At 40.8% G+C, this 20,319-nt stretch overlaps 1 protein-coding gene and 1 pseudogene across 6 annotated transcripts in view; both read right to left on the reverse strand.

Annotated features, from left to right (window-relative positions):
* Window positions 1-1,871: 1,871 nt before the first annotated feature.
* Window positions 1,872-20,319, reverse strand: part of LOC149174199 (uncharacterized) — a 33,625-nt gene continuing 15,177 nt past the window's right edge. The window contains exons 2-6 of one of the 6 annotated variants that reach the window (XM_089419234.1): window positions 6,849-8,002; window positions 6,563-6,704; window positions 4,136-4,214; window positions 3,677-3,959; window positions 1,872-3,561 (exon numbers count right to left, since the gene is read on the reverse strand). In XM_089419234.1, the coding sequence (XP_089275360.1) occupies window positions 3,326-3,561; window positions 3,677-3,959; window positions 4,136-4,150 (534 nt within the window). In that variant the 5' untranslated portion in view covers window positions 4,151-4,214; window positions 6,563-6,704; window positions 6,849-8,002 and the 3' untranslated portion in view covers window positions 1,872-3,325. Of the gene's footprint in view, window positions 3,562-3,676; window positions 3,960-4,135; window positions 4,215-6,562; window positions 6,705-6,848; window positions 8,720-20,319 lie in introns of those variants that run through there. The other 5 variants (XM_089419233.1, XM_089419235.1, XM_089419232.1 and 2 more) reach the window with 5 other exon arrangements.
* Window positions 17,203-17,664, reverse strand: LOC149174200 (E3 ubiquitin-protein ligase PUB22 pseudogene; annotated as a pseudogene).

The raw sequence follows: 20,319 nt of genomic DNA on the forward strand, positions 1-20,319 counted from the left end.
TGCCCTAATGTTTCAACGCTTTTCTTTTGGATTTGATGGCAGCAGATAGGGTCACGGCTTTCTATTTGCCAGCAAAGGAATTTGACGGCGGTATTGAGATTTATACTGAAATTGTTTGTCGGCTGCCTGAGATACGCTGCTTTCTCCACTTGACCCTTGTCGACAGCTTAAATGAATCGTGATATTGCAATTTTCACTGACTGATAGCGTAGGCTTGATAATCTGACACTGAGATCTGAAGTCAGCCAGCCCACGTGAACCTGACAAAAATGATTTTGAAATTTTTCATGTGATAAAATAAAACCTAAAAAACCCTAATTAAACCTGATAAAAGCAAAACTGAAAATGAAAACCTAGAACAGCCAATAAATGTACAGATTTGGCCCCTGAAATGCCAGATTTAGCAATAACAGCAGTAATTGTTTTCAATATATCAGAAATTTTGAACTTCACTGTGAACAGAAAGAAAATCTCTCAATGTAAAACAGAAAAGAAACTCTTAATGATTAACCCAGGGCACAATCAGCTGGGCTCTGCACAGAAGAGCCTGTGGGAGTCGGTTGGTTCAGCCTAGAACTTCCCCAAACGCCCACCTGTACCTTTTACCTAAAGATCTCTTGCACACCTCAAGCAAACATCAGTAAAGAGGGCAAGAAATGCTGCTAGATTTCAAGGAATAATGGAGATACCTGCCATTATTCCAGAAACCCTACAACATTCAAACCCTAGCACGTGAGCAAGATACCTGTACTCACAATACTCTGAAAACCAGCTATTATTAACTGCTGAAAACTGAAATATGCAGAAAAAAAAAAAAAAAAAAAAAAATAATAATCATCTCACAGCAATTCCGGAGAGTAACACCAGCCAGTTTTGAACCCCAAAGTCTTTTTATTAACCAGAAAATCAGATTTACAAGAAAGCTTTTCAGTACAGACTCACAGATCAGATAAACCTGAAATGACCACCTAAGACCCTATAAAAAGGAAATGATCTTAACGGCTAGTTCTAGTGATCCATGTAGAGATGATCTCGACCGTTGATGAGGATCAAGACATCTCTTGATCTCATCCGTCGATTTATTAACTTAAAATATTATTATTTTATTAGTTAGGGTTTTGCTTTATTTTTTAATTTTTTATTATTTTTTATTATTTTATTATTTTTATTCATTTTTTATTTTATTTTTTAATTCATTTTAAAATGGATCACTGAGCTAAGCCTTTCGGAAACATCACCTAGGACTTAGGACTCATTACATCATGACTTTTACAAAATTACATCTTAAGGGACAAGCCCATTTAATACAGACCCTCACAAAACACCCAGTTCTGCGACACAACAATAATCTAGCAGATTTAACACACTAGGATTTTCCTAAAGTTCTAATGACAAAATCCATCCCGGCTTTGGGGTCAGGTTTGAAGGAAAACTCTGCCGATCCATGGATCGGTGAGACGAAAAACCTTCCGGGACATAGATTATCATAGAAAATTAGGTCCACCTAGGCAGCTTTACATACATGACTCTGATCTGCTTAGATTATTTACAACTTATACATGCAGACTGGGTTTACAAAAAAAATGATCAAGCTGCTGATGATGGCAGGATGGCACGGACATGCTGATCAGGTGCCGCTTCTTTCTGTCAAGAAAACGGGGTGCACTGCATGGGTAGTTGACCAGTAGAGGTCAACAGCTACAACTTGAGAAGAATGTACACAGTGCCAATGAATCGGTTGAAAATTGTAAAAAACACTTTCAAAAGGTGCATTTGAATTAACTAACACTTGGGAAGGCCCCTCCTGAAAGTTTTCCTTTTGTCTTATATCTTCAGTCCAACTTCTATGCTACTGGTTCAAATGGAAGTCATGCACTTGGGAATTTCTTGGAATAGCGGTACCTTTGGAGAAATTACTTATTCCCTGAGAAGTCTCAGATGGCTGTGTAAAATTATATGGAAAGCTCTGCCCAAATAAGGATTTGTTAAGTGCCTTTTGTTTCCCGTCATTTTCAACAGATATTGGATCTAATGAACTTGTGCGAGAATTACCCAATGCAGAAGCTCCTAATACTGGAGTACGGACAACTGGTTTTCCTACTTGATGATTGGCAGCTGAAGGAATCTTATTCGTTGTATATGCTAGTTCTTGCACTGCTACCTGTGAACCGGTATACAAGTTCAGTGGCTGGCCAACTGCATCCTTCATGGTACTAGCTGAAGAGCCATAAACAGATGGATCCAGATGTGCACTCATCAGAGCAATGTCCAGCCATGCTAAATATGGACCTTCGGATAATAATGCTTCAGTAGATAAACCCGGAAGAGAGGGTGTACAATTTAACATCCCATTCATACTTCCGACATTAAACCGGTGAAGATTACCTAATAAAAGTGATGGGTTATGACTTTCAATGGTCATCTGAGACATCAAGCCACCAGAATGCATAAAGTTAGACACATTATGCATAGAAGAACCATAGGGTGATGGAGAAAACTGGTTCCCTAAATTTTGTTTGTCACAAGCAAGAACTTGTTGTTGCCTAGAGTGTTGTTCTAACTGCTGTGCTTGTTGTTTTCAAGCTTACTGTTCCAACCGCTGTCGTACATGCTGCTCTAAGAGTTGGGCTTGCTGCTGTCAAGCATGCTCTAACTGTTGGGCTTGCTGCTGTCGAGCTTGTTGTTGTAACTGCTAGACTTGTCGCTGGCGAGCTTGATGCTCTAATTGCTAGGCTTGCTGCCATCGAGCTTGCTGCATGAACTGCTGGACTTGCTACCGTTTTACCTGCTGCTCTAACAGCTGGACTTGCTACCGTCTTACCTGCTGCTCTAACAGTTGGACTTGTGCCGGTCTTGCTTGCTGCCCTAACTGTTGGGATTGCGGTTGCCTTGGTTGATGCTCTAGCTGTTGAGCCTGTTGTTGTCGGCATGCTGCTCTAGCTGCAGAATTTGCTACCTGCTGCTCTAACAGCTGGGCTTGTGCCTGTCTTGCTTGCTTCCCTAACTGTTGGGATTGTGGCTGCCTTGGTTGCTGCTCTAGCTTTTGAGCCTGTTGCTGTCGGCATGCTGCTCTAGCTGCAGAATTTGCTGCTGCCTCTGCAACTCTTGCAAATACTTATGGTATGAAAATTGTTTCCACGGCTACTCTTCTAATCCTGGTTGCAACCTTGTACCATGGAATTGTGAACCTACTTGAAGCTGACATTTCAAGAGAAGTTGGCTCCCAAGAAAATCATAGTTAACCCGAGCTTCCACATTTTCCACCCCCTCTGAACTGTTCCTACTGTGATTCGAGCCTTGAACAACAATGTGTCCTTGTTGTATATCAGGCCCTGCCAAGCTTCCGTGCTTGACTAATTTCGCTCCGCATTCGACCATCTCCAGCTGAATTTGCCTGATTTGATCTGATATGACCAGCTGAAGACCCATTGACTGGACTGCCAAAAATCAACTGTTGGTTCCTTGATTGACTTTTCATAACATTATTGTTTGGACCTTCTCGAGGACTTCTGACACCTAATGCCATGCGTGATGAATGTCGCATGTCATCAGGCTGCATGTCTGTTGGCACGAATGAAAGCATCACAGATGAGAATACGTAATTATTTTGAGAATGATCAAATATTGCATTATCACAGGCATTGTTAGCTTTAAAAAGGATGTTTTTGCTACTTACTAGGCTCAGTGTTATATGATGGCTGCTGTATGTGGTGGGACTCATTGTTCTGGCTGTCATCATTGTTCATAACAGACCAATTCGCTTTGTCCAATTGAGCTTGTTGTTGAGATAAATTCTCTTGTTCAAAAAAATCATGTACTTCGTCTCCTACTTTGTTGCCAGATGTAGATAATTGTGCTTGTGAATGATCGGATCCTGACTGTTTTGCAGAAAAAAAATTAGCCAGTGGAACAGGTATATGAAGTTGAGATGATGACAGTTTTGGTTCTGGATTTTCACCCTGTTGAACATAATATAGTGCCACACCAACATGAAAAATTAAAAATCAAAGGAAGCTTTGGGAGTCAGCTTTTAAATCCTCTAATATGATTAACAGTTAAAACAAGCACAGAATAAAAATATAATCCACTTCAAAATTATCATGTTGTTTTATCAGGGTTAGATCACAACACTTACTCCTTGTATATACATATTAGCAGAACTGGCATGAAGTGCTTTTTCCTTTCTTCAATCCATGCCCTTATGGAGTTCTGGCCTGAAAGTGACACAGAGAATATCAAAACCATAAAAAATCCAGTTTTGGTTAATTCATGATAAGATGGGCATACATGACATGCACAAGAACACTGGCCATTCTCATTAGACAATGCCAAAAAGTAGAGTTCAAAGGAAAACAAAAATCATGGCAGACGTAGGTTTCTGGTGAGATTTTATTTCTCGTGTAGACCTCTCCCAAAAGGTGGTTCTCCCCATACTTTCCTTTCGATTTGCACATTAGACAAATGACTTTCGTAATTAGTAGCAAGCAGTTTACAATCAGGGAACATATTATTATTGGCAAATTACAAACTCTCAAATGCATAGATTGACCAAGTCAGAGAAGCAAGTCCAGCAGTTAGAACACTAAGATCGTTTTTCATAAAGCTTATGGAGCAAGATAATCTTTCAGAAATACATTGCACCCAACCCTCTAATTGACTAGCTTTAATCTGGGAGGAAGAGCATACAAAATGTTTCCAATCATTGGAAAGCACTCACCCTAGTTTTCTCAGTGATCAAGAACCATTTGGCTTGGAGGGTCAGAGATGGGGCCCACGTGCGGATTGGAGTTGATGCTATCCTTGGCAGTGGAGAGAACTTTTTTACCAGAAGGCATTATTAGACAGCTACAAAGTCAGGGGTTCTGCAATCTAATGTAGTTCACCGAACCATCACTGGGCAGGCCAATCCCTGAATCCCTCACTCATTTTCAGCCTTAGTTTATTCACACCTTGGCTCTGATACCAAATCAGAAAAATAAACTAGTAGAGCAAAGAGAGAAAACAATCAAATATTTGTTTGTTCAGCAATAAGTCTTCTAACATTTATACAAGTGAAGAGCGAAAAAGGTTGCATACCGATTTTCCATTAATTTATTGATTAGACTAAAGTACTTTAATGTACTTTTATTTACGTAAAGGAAAAAACTATTTACTTACGTGACCATAATAAATATTAATTATACTAAATCTTGATTTGAAATGGCAAGTAAATTGAAAGCTTTGGTGATAAATTGTGTGAATTCCTTCATGAATTTTGTAAAATTACAACAATTTCAATAGTTATATGCATGCCTCATCTTCATTTATTCCCCTTAAGGATGAAGTTCATTGGAGGATCAAACGACAAGCTCTGACAATTATATTGAACAGTTGGTATCTTATAAGCATTTTTAGTATACTGTTAGTGCTAAAATATGTGACCTTGGGCTAGTCCTGAGCAGTGAGCACTATTGCAGCTGCCAGCATTGTTCAAACACGTATGGTCAGAGCCTAAGGGAAAGCATTGTTCAAACACTTGTCCAGTGAACAATCATTCAGCATAATGTGTACATGATAGTAACATATGTAGAAAACAATTGAAACTTATATATCTTCAAGATAAAGGGGAGAATTTTAAGCAAGTTAGGATTTAGTTGTTATGATGTTTTACAAAACTAGAAAATGTTTACAGATGCCATTGATGTGGGAAAGAAAAAAACAATCAGCTAGCTGAAGCAAACAACATATTCCGATAATTGTACTGGTTTGACGATACTCAACCATGGGAATTTGGGAAAACCCTCACCCCAACCAATCATGCCATAATCCCAAATGGTTGCTTGCTAATATCAGGAGCAACCATTATGGAATGGTACCAATGACTTGAAACCAACTGGTTTCTTCAACTGATGTAACCACAATGATTGCAGTGTGTATTGGGGGTGTGTGGGGAGGCTTGAAAAGAAATGAGTCAAAATGAGTATGACAACTGTGAGGCAACAAATCAGATGGAAAGTTACTACCCAGCAACCCAAATGGTTGACTCCAGACAACAGTCAAACCAACTGACCAGTTGATGACCCATTTTAGCAGACCGTTGCAGGAACAAACCCATGAAGCCACATCGTTCACTAACAACAGATCAAAGAAATGAGAGATCTTGAGTGAAGCATATGTATAACTTCATGCTTCAAGTCACAAAAATAAGAAGAAATATAAGAAATCAAAGATGTTAATTTATAGACAATAAAATGTAAGAAGCAAGAACAATTTCAGGGCCACTTCCCTTTAAATCATGCAATATGGACAAAAAGCTGTATAACTTCATGCTTCAAGTCACAAAAATAAGAAGAAATATAAGAAATCAAAGATGTTAATTTATAGACAATAAAATGTAAGAAGGAAGAACAATTTCAGGGCCACTTCCCTTTAAATCATGCAATATAGACAAAAAGCCATAGATAAGTATAAAAATTAAGAGATTGTGCAAAAGTTGTTTGGTGCTCTAATCTAAACTTTATGTGAGAAAATAAAAAGAGCGTAGCCATCACAAATCCATGCATCCACATGATCTCCCACATACCAGATATAATTACCCATAGTTGCTCTGCAGCGCTTCCATTTGCCTTCAAATTTGATTACGGTCATAGGATGAGCCATACGAATTCTAGGTTTTTTTCCATTATCTCGCTTCAGAGGTATCCATTCTTGAAGCTTACCTGGACCTGCATAAGTTGAAGGACATACCATAAATCATATCATGTATGCTTCCTTTATTAAATCAATGATTTCCACTTAAAAAATAACTTAGAAAGAGATTTGTAAAATAGAGAAAGATGCAAGATACTAAGTTTGATGATTTAGATGACCTTCATCTGTAAGCAGTTAATCATAGCAGATAAAAGTTTTCCCATCCTTCAAGCTCAGTACTTTGGCTGAAAACCAAACAGCCTAAAGACCCTCTTCATCGGAGACAACCTAGTCAATGATTCAACATGATTTTGAGAACCGAACAAGGCATTTAGGTTGTTTACAGAAATTTGATTTCCAATCAGTGTTTTCTCTTAGCAATGACAGCGGGAATGATAAAGGATATTGCAATGCTAAAGCAAATATCAGAGAAGTGAAAAGATCCTTGCTGGATCACCATCCTCCACAAGTGATCCCTCCTTAATGTCGCTAGCCTTTGAAGCAAATGGATCCCTGTGATTTTTAGAACAAGGTTCAGTTACAAGAGTTGTTATTTCCCCCTTTGTGACTGTCTCTGTAACAGAAACAAGTACAACAAGTTGGGTTGTACGAAGAGCTTGATTCTTCTTATGAGCTTCCACATCCTTTTTTGTCGAGATATCATATTGTGAAGAATCTGGCATCTGTGTGACATCCTTCTCCACATGCTTTAACAAATCTGTTGCAGAACCCTTCAAGCCTTCTTTCGTATTCCTTGAGGTTTCGTTCTTGAACGCATCTCTCTTATACAATAATGTCATTTTAATAACAGATTTTTGAGTTGGTGTTTCACTGTGAAGATTATCATATTTTTGAATATTTTATGCTTGGACCATTAGCTTTCAATAATCCTCTGGACCAACTTCCAGTAAAACATTCAGCAGTAATGGAATAGGATCACCCATGGCCACAACAGCTCCTGCTTGAGATACAACTTGTGCAACTAGTTCAGCTGCCATCACAACTGCATCCAAATTATCTGCCCTCCTTGTAGTAGCAGAAGCAGCTTCAATCCTCTTTGTGGCAGCTTCCTTGGCAGTTGCAATGATTGAGTAGGAATGGCCCTAGCTGCCTTCAAGCAATCCAACTTCACTAGAGAAAATAACATCCTGTTTACCATCAGAACTCAGAGATTGCCATGTGCTTTGCTTGTAAAGCAGCATCAGATGCAATCTGTTGCTGCAGCCTTGGTGACTGATGCAGCAGCAGCTGCTGCCACAACTGCAGAAGCAAGCTTAGCTTCATAGTCCGAAACTAATACAGAACTCTTTTGAGATGCTAACTGTAACACATCCTGTAAAATTTATGTTGTTTTTTTTTAATGAGTAACAACTGACAGATAAATTCCAGAATTCAGCAATGAACAAGGATCCTAAATTGTGATGAAGTGCCCACTATTTATCAAAATAATACGATAAACTAAAAGGGGCATTTCATCGTATCCTTATCTATGATCATTGCCTACTACAAAAGGAAAATATCAATTTCTACTTCTATTTACATGTTTTACATAGATTGTCTACACAGTAGTCTCGCTGGACTACATTCCAAGTGCCCAACTGCACTGTACAATCTATCTTTATTATAGGACAATATGAACTCATGAACCAGGAATATATATTCAATACTAGAGTTAAACTATACTACCAAGAAAATACTGCGATATTACCCAGTATGAAATTCTTGTCATGATACCTGGGAGGTAGAGGCCTTCTCTGCCCCAATTATGAAATGAAAATTATGGAAGTATTGTAACAAAGCTTTGCCTTGCAATAATCCACGAGCATTATCTCTAAATGGAATATTGTTAGTCAATTTCGAGCATATTCGTAGACTGCATTACTTGGCATTTATTTCTGTTGTGGTAGTGTGCTTTTACTACACAGTCAATCTGGTTATTGATTTGTCCAACAATCACCTAATCTGCCAATTCTTGTATAAATAGAATCCTCAATAAGATGTTTATACTGAAACATTTGGCACCATAATCAAAAGGTTTACATTTGGAGTTCGAGTGGAGCAACCTATAACAAAAGTCTTACAAGCTTGGATCTAAGGAGTTGTGGCTCAAAGAGATATGAATGACAACCATTGCAAAAAGCTAGATTTCTCAACAATCATCACCATCATCTTGCAGGCCAACATAATCCCATATTCTAGCAGGTCCAAGACCCAAGATGGTACTCTTGACTTTGTCGAGACAAAAGGTGAGATTTGAGAGAAAAACACTGAGCTTTTTGTTCTCCAGTACCCTTGAATGAGGCACATTCCTTTCACTCATAGAAATGGGGTTGGTTTAAGATCATTTTTCCATGAATACCCAAGAGTTCCTAGTAAAAAAAATCTTAAATAAAGGTACTAGATAAGATGAGCAACAATCAACTACATAAAGAGTTAGGAAATTGGACATGCTTGGAACCAAGGAATGTTGCAATGGCCACAGAAAAAGGTACACAATCGACAATAATGGATAGGAAATTGCTATCATTTGAATTATCCTTTGTCAAAATAGGGGCTAGCATAACAAAGATCCACCATGGTAGCAATAAACAGTAATAGGCCAAAATATATGCCTTTTGAATCTGCCTTTTTGCCCAGCATATTAGACAGGCACTTTGTGGGCAGCATGGGAAACATTGACCACAGGCCCCTATTCTTCCAAATAATGATATTCACAAGTTTTCCCTTAAAAAAATCAGATAAGGCAGAGTAGTCACACCTTCATTCCATAATTGATTCTCCACGAGATACTGCAGAGCAGTAGTAGGAAATTGCAATGCATAGGTGGGGAACCCGTTACAGTTCATCATTCACAACATTCTACATTTTTTTTTAATTCTTTTGTATCTCTTTTGCTTGAATTAATTATTTGTTACCCTACTTTTGATATCATCATTACACTATGTAAATTATTCCCCACGGAATGAAAAACTAATGCAGGCTCACTCCTGTAAAAAGTAATTGAGGCATTGGAAGATGATTCTTCATATCACCAGCAAAGTCTCGGAAAACCATACTTTTTCCATTAAGACGTACACACTCTGTACCAAAGCAGGGGAACTGGACCCGAAATAAACCAACAAACTTGGCATGGAGCTTATTTCCTAATCTCTTTAATGATCCAACCATCCCCAGAGATTAAATTTCGGTGATAGCAATCCGCCGGAACACTCAAACAATCTTCATTTTATATCAACCTAAAGGGAAGGTAGACTTAAAAACCCTGGATTTGGATTTAAAAACAGATATTCATGTGCATAGTGGAGACCTGGATTTAACCGTGTAGTGCCACAAGACCTTATGCTTGTACAATAAATCAATTTAAGTAGATGCCAAGATTTCCTTGGCAATGGATATATACATTGGGATTAAAAAAGCGATGGGATGGCACACCGCTGGACTACAACAGGTGATAATAGAATTCTTTTGACTCAGGAAATTGCATGTCGTTGTTACCATATGCTCAAATGGAAATGCTGCCAGGGAATGTTTATGCAGTAGCAAGGCATAGTTGAGAACAACACTCAATTTTCATGACTGGTGCACAAAACCATGCAAAGAAACAATGCTCTGTGACTATGAGAATCACCACAATGTCATATTAGATACCATGCCATATAAAGTTTCATAAGCAGTAGAACTTGTAGATATCGTTTACTAATTAGGTTGATGCAGGAAGATCATATGAGATCTTTTGAGGATTGCCCGTATCAAGGTGATTTGTATAAGGTTTGACTGAAGCATGTATGTCATTCAAACCTGAACATACAACAATGAAATCTTGTTACCACGATGTCTCTGAGGACTAATACATCGTTAATGAAATTCTCAGTAACCTAGACTGGACATTGGGATCCTGCGAGCAGTGTAATACTTGTATGTTATTCTGCATGTGATGCCAATGTCAGCTTTCAAAGCAGTGCAATACTTGTATGCTATTCTGCACGGGATGCCAATGTCAGCTTTCAATGCTTCCATTAGCTTTCAAGAATGAATGAATCCAATGCTTAGGATCTGGAATGTGAGAGCAGTCTCTTGCTACTGCAGTTAAAGATATTTGAGCTTTGTTACGTATTTTATGGTAGGAAGGAATTTTATTGATGAGGAATTCACCACTGTTAAAATTGGAAACTAGGGCCAAATTCCACTTTGGGAAGCTTATTTGAAGAAAATAATTGTGGCATTGAACTCCTCTTTTTGAGAGGACCAAAATTGAACTAAAGATTGCAAATTTGGACAAGGAGAAATATGTTTTTGGATTCAAGCCCACACATCAGCGATTTAACGAGGTCGGCTTGGTGTGAATTAATCAAGTTGAAACCCTCTCCATCTCCTATAAAAGAAAGTGACCTCCAACCTCATTTCATACATACACATATCTTATTTTCTCCTCTATGAAATAGCCGCAAAAGGAAGATGTCTCCAGCGAATGAAGAAGGCAAGGTTGTTTTGGGTTGTTTGATGGGCCGAGTTCCTTGGCAGGAGGCTGATGCTGTTAGGAGCAAGTCGGGGTTAATTTGATGCATGTTTTGGGTGGTGTTTATCCTATTTTGTAGGCTGAGATTCTACAGGAAGGCAGTCGCAGACTTAAGGGCAGTTCAGAATGTGTGTTGGGAATATTTTGTGTGGGATCACTCTTCTTCAGGTACGCCACAGCACTAGGAGGCTTCATCAAGCAGGTCACAGGCCTAATAGTGCTTGGACAGGGGGCCGAAAAGGTAAGTAACAGCCCAGGTAAGCTGTAGACCTTGTCTTATGGAAGCAGAAGGGTCTTGAGGCATGTTTGACGACTAGAATTAGTCTAGAAGGATTATTTGAATTGCTAGAAGGAAGGCCGCAGCCCTTGAAGGAAGTCTGGAAGTGAGAAAAGGAGTTATTGCATTGATATAATAAGCCATAACTAGGGACTGTTTTGTTGATGCCATGACCATTGTTGACCATTAGATAGGGCACAATTTCTCCGTTATTGACAGAGAAATAGAAGGTGTACCCGGGATGCCAGTACCTTATGCAATGAGAGAATTGAAGTAGCTGAGACAATCATTGATAGCCCAAGGGAAGATAATGATGTGGGTTCAGTAGGGTGTTTAGGAACACTGGATGTCACTTGCAAACCACCAATTCGAACAATTTCTTCTAAAACACTTTTCTTTTTCCTCTTTCTAGGTTTCTGCTCCTTGCTGGACTGCCTACCAACTACCACACCTATTTTTGGAACATTTGTACCAGCATTCACAGCAATGTGAATTGTATTATCCCCCACCATACTTGGGAAATGAGGAATAATAGGTTTAATTGGCATATATCGTACAGAAGGTGATACAGAATTCCTCCGGTTATTAAGTGCATCCTGAGTTCCTTCTGAACTGCAAAATTAAAAATCTGTAAGCCAGACTCTATGGTGGTTCTTGAGGAGGGACCACCCATGGTCCAGGGAAAGGTAAGTGAGGCATCCATGGAGCAGCACTTATGGTGTAGGGTTGTGTCCAATTTGTTAAGATTGACAGAGATGCCTTGCTGCAGTCATTTGATGGGGTTCACGATGCATACTGCTCTAAATGGTGGACCCCTGCATCCCTTCATTCATTGGATTACTCCACACTGGTGGTGACAATGTGAGTGGGGGAGGTGAACTCATAATTGCCCGGGGGCTATGCTTACCCCCACCCCTCCCTAAGTTAGAAGCCCTAGTCCTTCTAGCTGGCAATAAATTGCTCCTTGACACTGCCAAGTCTGCTGACCTCATTCCTGAAACAAGATTCCTTGCATCAGTGGCATTAACTGATGCAGGAGTTGTAATCTCCATGACTTCAACAATTTTTCTAGATACTATTGCTATTGTGCTTAAGTAAAGGGGTGTGAATAGGTATGTCTGAGGTACTAGAGAACCCTTTCCCATGAATACGATCTGCAGCAATATACCAAGCATTCTCCCACATATTGCTGCCTCCATCTAATGCAAAGGAACCATTTTGAGATGTTGACACATAATATTATCACACAAACAAATTGTTCGTCTTAGAAATATTGGAGAGACAAGAAAAAAAATAAAAATGAAATATTACATAAGCAATGATCATCCCACATAGATAACAAACTCAACATGGATACACATTGGTCCTAGAGGAGAGGCTTTACCACAACGGGAGGAAACCCTAGCGAGGAGAACCCTAGTGCGAAAATGGTGAAACCCTCGGTCTCGGGGGAGGCATATGGGTGAATGGCTAACTGACAATGGCATAGGCAGACATGGAACGAAGCACCAAGGGCACATGACCATGGCAATTGGGAGTATCACTGGGTTAGTGCAGTTTAGCTGGGCCAACAGGCAGCGGAGAATGAACAGTGGATGATAGCTTTTGAACAACTAGGCCAGAACTTGTCAAAGATTGTAGTAAACAACAGAGCATAGGGACATTGGAAAGGCGATAGTGCAAACACCATTTGTATGGAAGAGGAACTCGTCGATTACTCTTCAGATTCAATGGATGCTACCCAAATTTGGGCGGAGGATCCACATCAACAACCAATTGGGCGTACACTGGAGCCACCCCAAGAACCGGACGTCCAGGTAGAAGCATATATAACGGAGATGGTTAATGTGGAGGGAAACATCAATGACCTAGGGTTTATTCACCCGAGCACAACTGCGAATGTGGATTACCTACACTACCAAGAGGACCAGACTCACCCGATTTTGCAAATTTTGTCGCCATCTGAGCTCCAATACTGGGAATACGAGCAGCAGGGATAAAAGACAAATGTTCATGGTGAGACTTTCATGGCAGGTGGGGGCACGAGCGTATTTGGGGAAGACACATTTGGCATTGACAATATAGGGCATATCACACAAGGTTTTACAGGTGCCGACCCACAAGGCTTGCGACCTCCACACTCGGCTCGCACATCTAGGTGCTTTGATGGCATTCCACGACAGGAACAAGCAAATGAGGAAATCAGAGCATCGGATTCAGACGAGAATCAACCCGAGGAGACTGACCAAAATCCGGTAAACCACTCACAGAGGTCAGGGGGAAAGAAAAAATCCAAATGTACCAAGGTGCGTGAAATGGGCGATTACTGGTATTTGGAGAGGGCATCAGTATGGCACAGGCCGCGGATACTGAGAGCACTGTGATTGTTGGCCGGGTTAGAGGTCGGAATTACACCCCTGCTAGGTTAAAGCACTAGACAGTGGAGATCTGGGGACACCTACTGGATCAGTTGTTGACAGTTCTTACCATGACGAGAGGTTGGTTTGCTCTTATATTCGCGCGACCAGACCAGGCCAACTGGGTTTTGTCCAAGTACTGGCACATTGAGATGACTCTGGTTCTTCTCAAGCGATGGACACCACTATTCGACCTGGAGAAAGAGAAAATGGGGGCGGGTCCTATATGGGTTAGACTACCGGGATTGCCCCTACAATTTTGGTCGGATGATGTTTTCAGATGCATTGGGGATGACCTGGGCATTTATCTTGATCATGATAGATCATATATGGAATCCGACAGCTTAGCCATTGCCAGGATTCTGGTACATCTGGATACCAGAGAAGGTTTAGTTGAAAGCCTTCGGCTACAATTCCGGGATATAATAAGATGGCAGATCCTCGATTATGAAGGGATTCCATTTCGGTGCAGAAGGTGTCATGAGGTTGGGCACTTGTATAAGGATTGCCCATTGATTACAAATGTGCTTATTGAGACCCCCAGAAGACTAGTTACAACGAGCACTCAGACTCAAGCGGATGTTGACTCGACTTCTACACTGAACATAGCAGCAGAACCTCCGAGAAGGCGAAGGGTGGCTGGGGAGGATCTTCATCAAGTGGGCGCCTAGACACCTGATGCTCGGGTCACTCGATCACGCTCAAAGGGGCCTGAAATGATTCTGGGTACTCTCATATCCTCTCCTCCCTCTTCTCATAATTTTATGAATACTGGCATTGCTATGTTATCATTAGAAGCATCAGGTTTGGGTTTAGATGCATGTAATTTGAGTCCCATTACTTGTCCTGTTGCATCAGCTCCCCCCACTATATTGGCTATTGAGCCTTCCATTATTATGGGTTCACCTACAATTCATCCCGAATGGGAGGATTCTTCCAGAAATAGCTCACATAGATATAACCTCTGATCACTAGCCCACCCCAAACCCCACACCTATAGACTGGGTGAGGACCCCCCCACAAAAGCTCAGAAATTGCCCACGGGCAGGCAATCCAACATTTCTAAAGCCATCCACAGGGTTAGTATCGAGGTGGCGACTAGTATTCAGATATCCATTGACCAAGTTCTTAGAGCACACGGCAACCCTAATTGGGTTATCCCATGAAGTGCCTATCCTTCAACTGCAGGGGTTTGGCTAGCCCGGACAAGAAACTGGCACTGAGAAGACTTTTAGGCACGGTGAGGATTGACATTTTATTTCTACAAGAGACTTTGGGAGAGGGGGGAACTATCAACACTATACTATCGACCATACTCCCTGGCCGGACATTCCATACACTAGATGTGAGAGGGAGATCCGGGGGATGCACCATGGGTTTCAATAACAAGACTATCAAGATTGACAATATATGGGGAGGTGAAGGATTATTGGGAGTTGACATTACAGCCACTGAAATTGATGTACCTCTCAGATTGATTAATATATATGGACCCTGTCATAATAGGGTGGGATACTGGGATAATCTGATGACTACATCTCTTATGAATAATGACAATATCATTATAGGAGGAGACCTGAACTTCTCCTTGGGACATGTCGAATCATGGGGTAATAGGGCTCAGACTGATCCCTTGACGGAGTATTTTGAGCACCTGTTGGATAATAATAACCTCATGAACATTGACTCAGCCAAGATACAGCCTACATGGCGGAATAGGAGAATAGGCGAGGATGCACTGGCTAGAAGATTGGATCGATTTATTATTAAAGCACCACTGGTGGAGAGGCTGGACAGAATAAGATAGTGGGTGGGATCGGGGGGTATATCAGATCACTTCCCGATATATTTGGAAATTATGAATTCCAATTATAAGCTAAATTCTCCTTTCAAATTTAACTCAGCTTGGCTGGTGGAAGAAGAATTACACAAAATAGTAATGGAATCCTAGATTCGCTATGGACAAGATAACAACACACTGGCTGAGGTGATAGCCAACAATTTAGCTCGAATCAAACACAGGACTATAATATGGGCTAAAGGGAAAAAGATAAGGGATGAAACTACTATTCTGAAAATTGAATCTGACATATTGGAGATGGAGGGCACTAGTAGTGCTAGTTATTCATCAATGGAAAGAAAGGAACACCTGATAAGGTTGGAAACAGAGAAGATTCAACTCCTGAGACAACAAGAGGAGACTTGGAGATTAAAGAGCAGACTTATATGGCTAAAGGCTGGGGATGAAAATTTGAAATTATTTCAACAATGTGCCAAGGGCGGAAACTGAGTAATACAATTTGGATTTTAAGAGATCATAATGGAAGGGAAGCCAATACATTCAATCAACTTGTCGACATGGGTACTAGACATTTCTCCCAAATGTTCAGGGTGCCTAGAGAAGCTACCATTGCAGAAGTACTTCGCATAGCCGGGACATTACCTAGATTTATGGAGGCAGAGGAAGAGGAGACACTAAACAAGTTGGTCACATTGGGAGAGATCGAAGCTATACTAAAGTGGTTCAAAAAAGACAAAATCCAGAGATCAGATGGATGGCCTAATGAATTCTACCTTACCTTTTTTATCATATTGGAGTTGATCTACTCATAGCAATTGAGGACTGCAGACTATCGGGAAGATGCACGAGGGGTTCATTTCTACATTTATTGCACTCATTCCCAAAGTTGATAACCCTCAATCATTTGATGATTATCGACCTATTTCCTTATGCAATTGTGATAAAAACAGCTAAATTCACACAATCACAGAAACTCAATCATATATTATGCACAAATGGTGCATGTGTAAACACACTCACACACAGATTTACATTCAGATTACTCTATTAAATAGAGTTTCTGAGATCTAACTTATTCCTAATTTAGATAGAGAGGTTGAGAGAATTTCTCAACCATCACAAACCAATTTCTCAAATATGGAATGTAAGCATTAACTCCATTAATTCCAACATCCCCCCTTAATGATTACATTACATGAAAATAACAAAATAATCAAGCTTATCAGTAGATGCTCCATCAAGTTGCCTCGTAACCCTCGGAAAGGTGTAGTTGGCAAGTTGGATTCCCGAGTTCCCTTCCTCAACTCCCGAATCAAGGACCTCCCGAAGTCAATTACTGGACAGCATCCCAATCCGTCGCATAACCTCATTAGGAAACCACTTCCACGTCTACCACTAATGAGGGATCCTTCCCTAGATCCGCAACTGCCATACTATCTGGACAACCATCCATATTGAGCCTTACTGCTACTTGATCTTTAAATACTGGCATCAAACACATAGTTAAACTACTACTTGATCTTTAAATACTGGCATCAGACACATAGTTGAACTGCTGGTTATTTGCATGCAATTTCAATACCTCCTTCGCCTTCTGCTTCGTTTTCTCTGCGCAACTGAGTTGTTGAAGCATACACAGTTTAGACACACCTCCACACTGAAGCATCTCCCGAAGAATCGACGCAGTTGAAGAATATATGCAAAGCGACCAAAGAATTCGAACTGCTTTCTGAGTGGCAATTTCTGAAACCCTAATAATCTTGTTGGAGACGACAGCAATGCCCATCGCGTGATCAGCCATGGCAGCCCTTCCTTCTGCATAATCCACTAGCATGTCGAGCAGATCTAATATATTTTCACACTTTGGCTTCTCGGCCTCTGGAAGTAATTCAATCAGACAAAATACTGTGCCTGCCTTTATAGCCATTAATCTGTTATTTCTGGACCTTTTACATATTGCTACGAGGACAACCAAGGCAGACATGATCGCCTGATGGCAGGATTCACCCTTTATGATCTGTAGGAGACCTTGGAAAATATTAATTTTTTGCCTGTCGATAAATTCCCAATCAGATATCCAAGTGGAAGCCTTCTGCAATAAAACGACCGCGCGTTCCTCACCTTTTTCAATCAGATTCCAAACGTGGATTCCCTGTGAAACATGACCGGGTCAGCCACGATGGGTACTGTATTCATATAAGCTCTGGGCATTTCCGGATAAAAGCAGTCCAGCACATCATAGTTGGCAGTACCCAATGATAGCAGAACCACCGACAGCGTCAGGGAGCCCGACGGCGGCAAGATCTACTACGGCATCGCCACGCCCCGGGGCCTCTGGACGTTTGGAAGCCTGAAAGGGTCGGCGCTTGACACGTCCTGCCTGAGGCTCAAGTTTTGGATCTCGTTCCTGGATGGATCAATCCACGCACTTTTAATTAACTACAGACAGCCCAGAAAAGACAGTCCAGCTCCACGCAGTTGCTCCTCAGGTAGGCAGCGCTCCTCAGATGGATAACACAGGTTCAGATCTAGCTCCGATACCATGATAAAAACAGCTAAATTCACACAATCACAGAAACTCAATCATATATTATGCACAAATGGTGCATGTGTAAACACACTCACACACAGATTTACATTCAGATTACTCTATTAAATAGAGTTTCTGAGATCTAACTTATTCCTAATTTAGATAGAGAGGTTGAGAGAATTTCTCAACCATCACAAACCAATTTCTCAAATATGGAATGTAAGCATTAACTCCATTAATTCCAACAAATTGCATATATAAAATCATTTCGAAAATCATTGCAATCCGAATCAAGCCCATCTTATCTAAGATGATATCCAAGGAACAATTTGCATTTCTCAATCATCGCTAGATTCATGAAGCCATTGGGACTGCACAAGAAGGGATTCACTCCATTAAGCTCAAGAACACTAAGAGCATCATACTCAAGATTGACCTATCAAAAGCATTTGATAGAGCAAGTTGGACTTACCTACAACTTATTATGACCAATATTGGCTTTCCTCACTCATTCATAAAATGGATTGTGTTGTTTTACATATGCATCATATAGCATACTCATTAATGGGGCTGCATCCAATTTTTCCATGCTGAATGTGACCTTAGATAGGGGTGTCCATTATCACCCCTATTATTCCCCCTGATCATGGAAGGGTTAAGTAGACTCATTTCCAATGCTCGTGTTGATGGGTCATTAGGTGGTGTCAAGATGACAAATGTTTCCTATCTAATGCAACTATTATTTGTAGATGATGTACTTATTTTTTTAGATGGATCTATCTGTGTTAAAATTGGCAACTAGGGTCAAACTCCATGTGGGTCATCTTATTTATGGCAACTGATATTTTTCTTGGATCCCTCTCATCGAGAGGTGCAAGATTGATCTAAAAATCATCCAATTCCGATAAGTATTCATGGAGTTATGAATTTATTTGTGCTATAAGACAATTCATCAAGGTCGGCCAGCAACTAAATAACACCCACATGTGCTCAACGTTTTAGTATAAAAAGAGGTGGCTTGCTAGTCATTTGTACACACTCTTCTTGTGATCTCTTCCCCTCCACTTGTGTTTGGGTTTTGGTGGGATGATAGATCATAAGAGATATGATGCCCTAAGAAGAGCTGCCCTAGATGCTGCCATGGGGAAGAAGGATCTACGTAGCTCCTAGAAGATGATGCCCTAGCTCTATGTGCCCTAGATCTAGGACATTTTCATGGTGAAGCTGCCTAAGACAAATTCATGTTGAAGTTTCCCAAGTGACAAGCATATTTGGAGGGTTATTCGAGGACTGTTGAGAGGAGTTTAGGGTTGCCCAAGTGCCCTAACCAGAACAGTTAGGAACAACAAAGTGACAAGCATATTTGGAGGGTTGTTCGAGGACTGTTGAGAGGAGTTTAGGGCTGCCCAAGTGCCCTAACCAGAACAGTTAGGAACAGCAAAGTGACAAGCATATTTGGAGGGCTATTCGAGGACTGTTGAAAAGAGTTTAGGGTTGCCCAAGTGCCCTAACCAGAACAGTTAGGAACGACAAAGTGACAAGCATATTTGGAGGGTTGTTCAAGCACTGTTGGGAGGATTTTAGGGCTGCCCAAGTGCCCTAACCAAAATAGTTAGGAACAACAAAGTGACAAGCAGATTTGGAGCAGTGTTAGAGGTGCGTTGGGTTAAGGATATTGACCAGATTTGGATCAGATTCGGAGCAGCCTGTGGGAGCCACGTGTTGGGTTAACATGGAGTGTTAAAGACCCCAAAGGAGTGCAGCATGATGTGATGGATGCAGCAGTATGGTATATTGCAGCAGCATGGTGCAATAAGGTGAAACAACATGTTTAGATGCAACAGTTAGACAGCAGCAAGCAATGCAAGGGACAACAAGCTAATACATGGGACAGTTGCAAGCATGGTGACACATGAGACAGCTGCAAGCATGGTGAAGCATGGACAGAGCAAGAAGCATGGACAGCAGCAACATGGTAAAGCATGGACAGCAGCAAGCACAGTGCTGCAAGTACATTGGGACAACAGTATAGTACTTGGTGCAGCAAGGACACAAAGCAGCAATGGTGCAGCAAGCACATGGGTGACAGCATGGTGCAGCCGTGGCACT

Source organism: Pinus tabuliformis, chromosome 4_1 (assembly GCF_031772625.1).
Source record: "Pinus tabuliformis cultivar Carrire ecotype Pingquan chromosome 4_1, CPIR1, whole genome shotgun sequence".
In the NCBI taxonomy this organism is placed as follows: Eukaryota; Viridiplantae; Streptophyta; class Pinopsida; order Pinales; family Pinaceae; genus Pinus; species Pinus tabuliformis.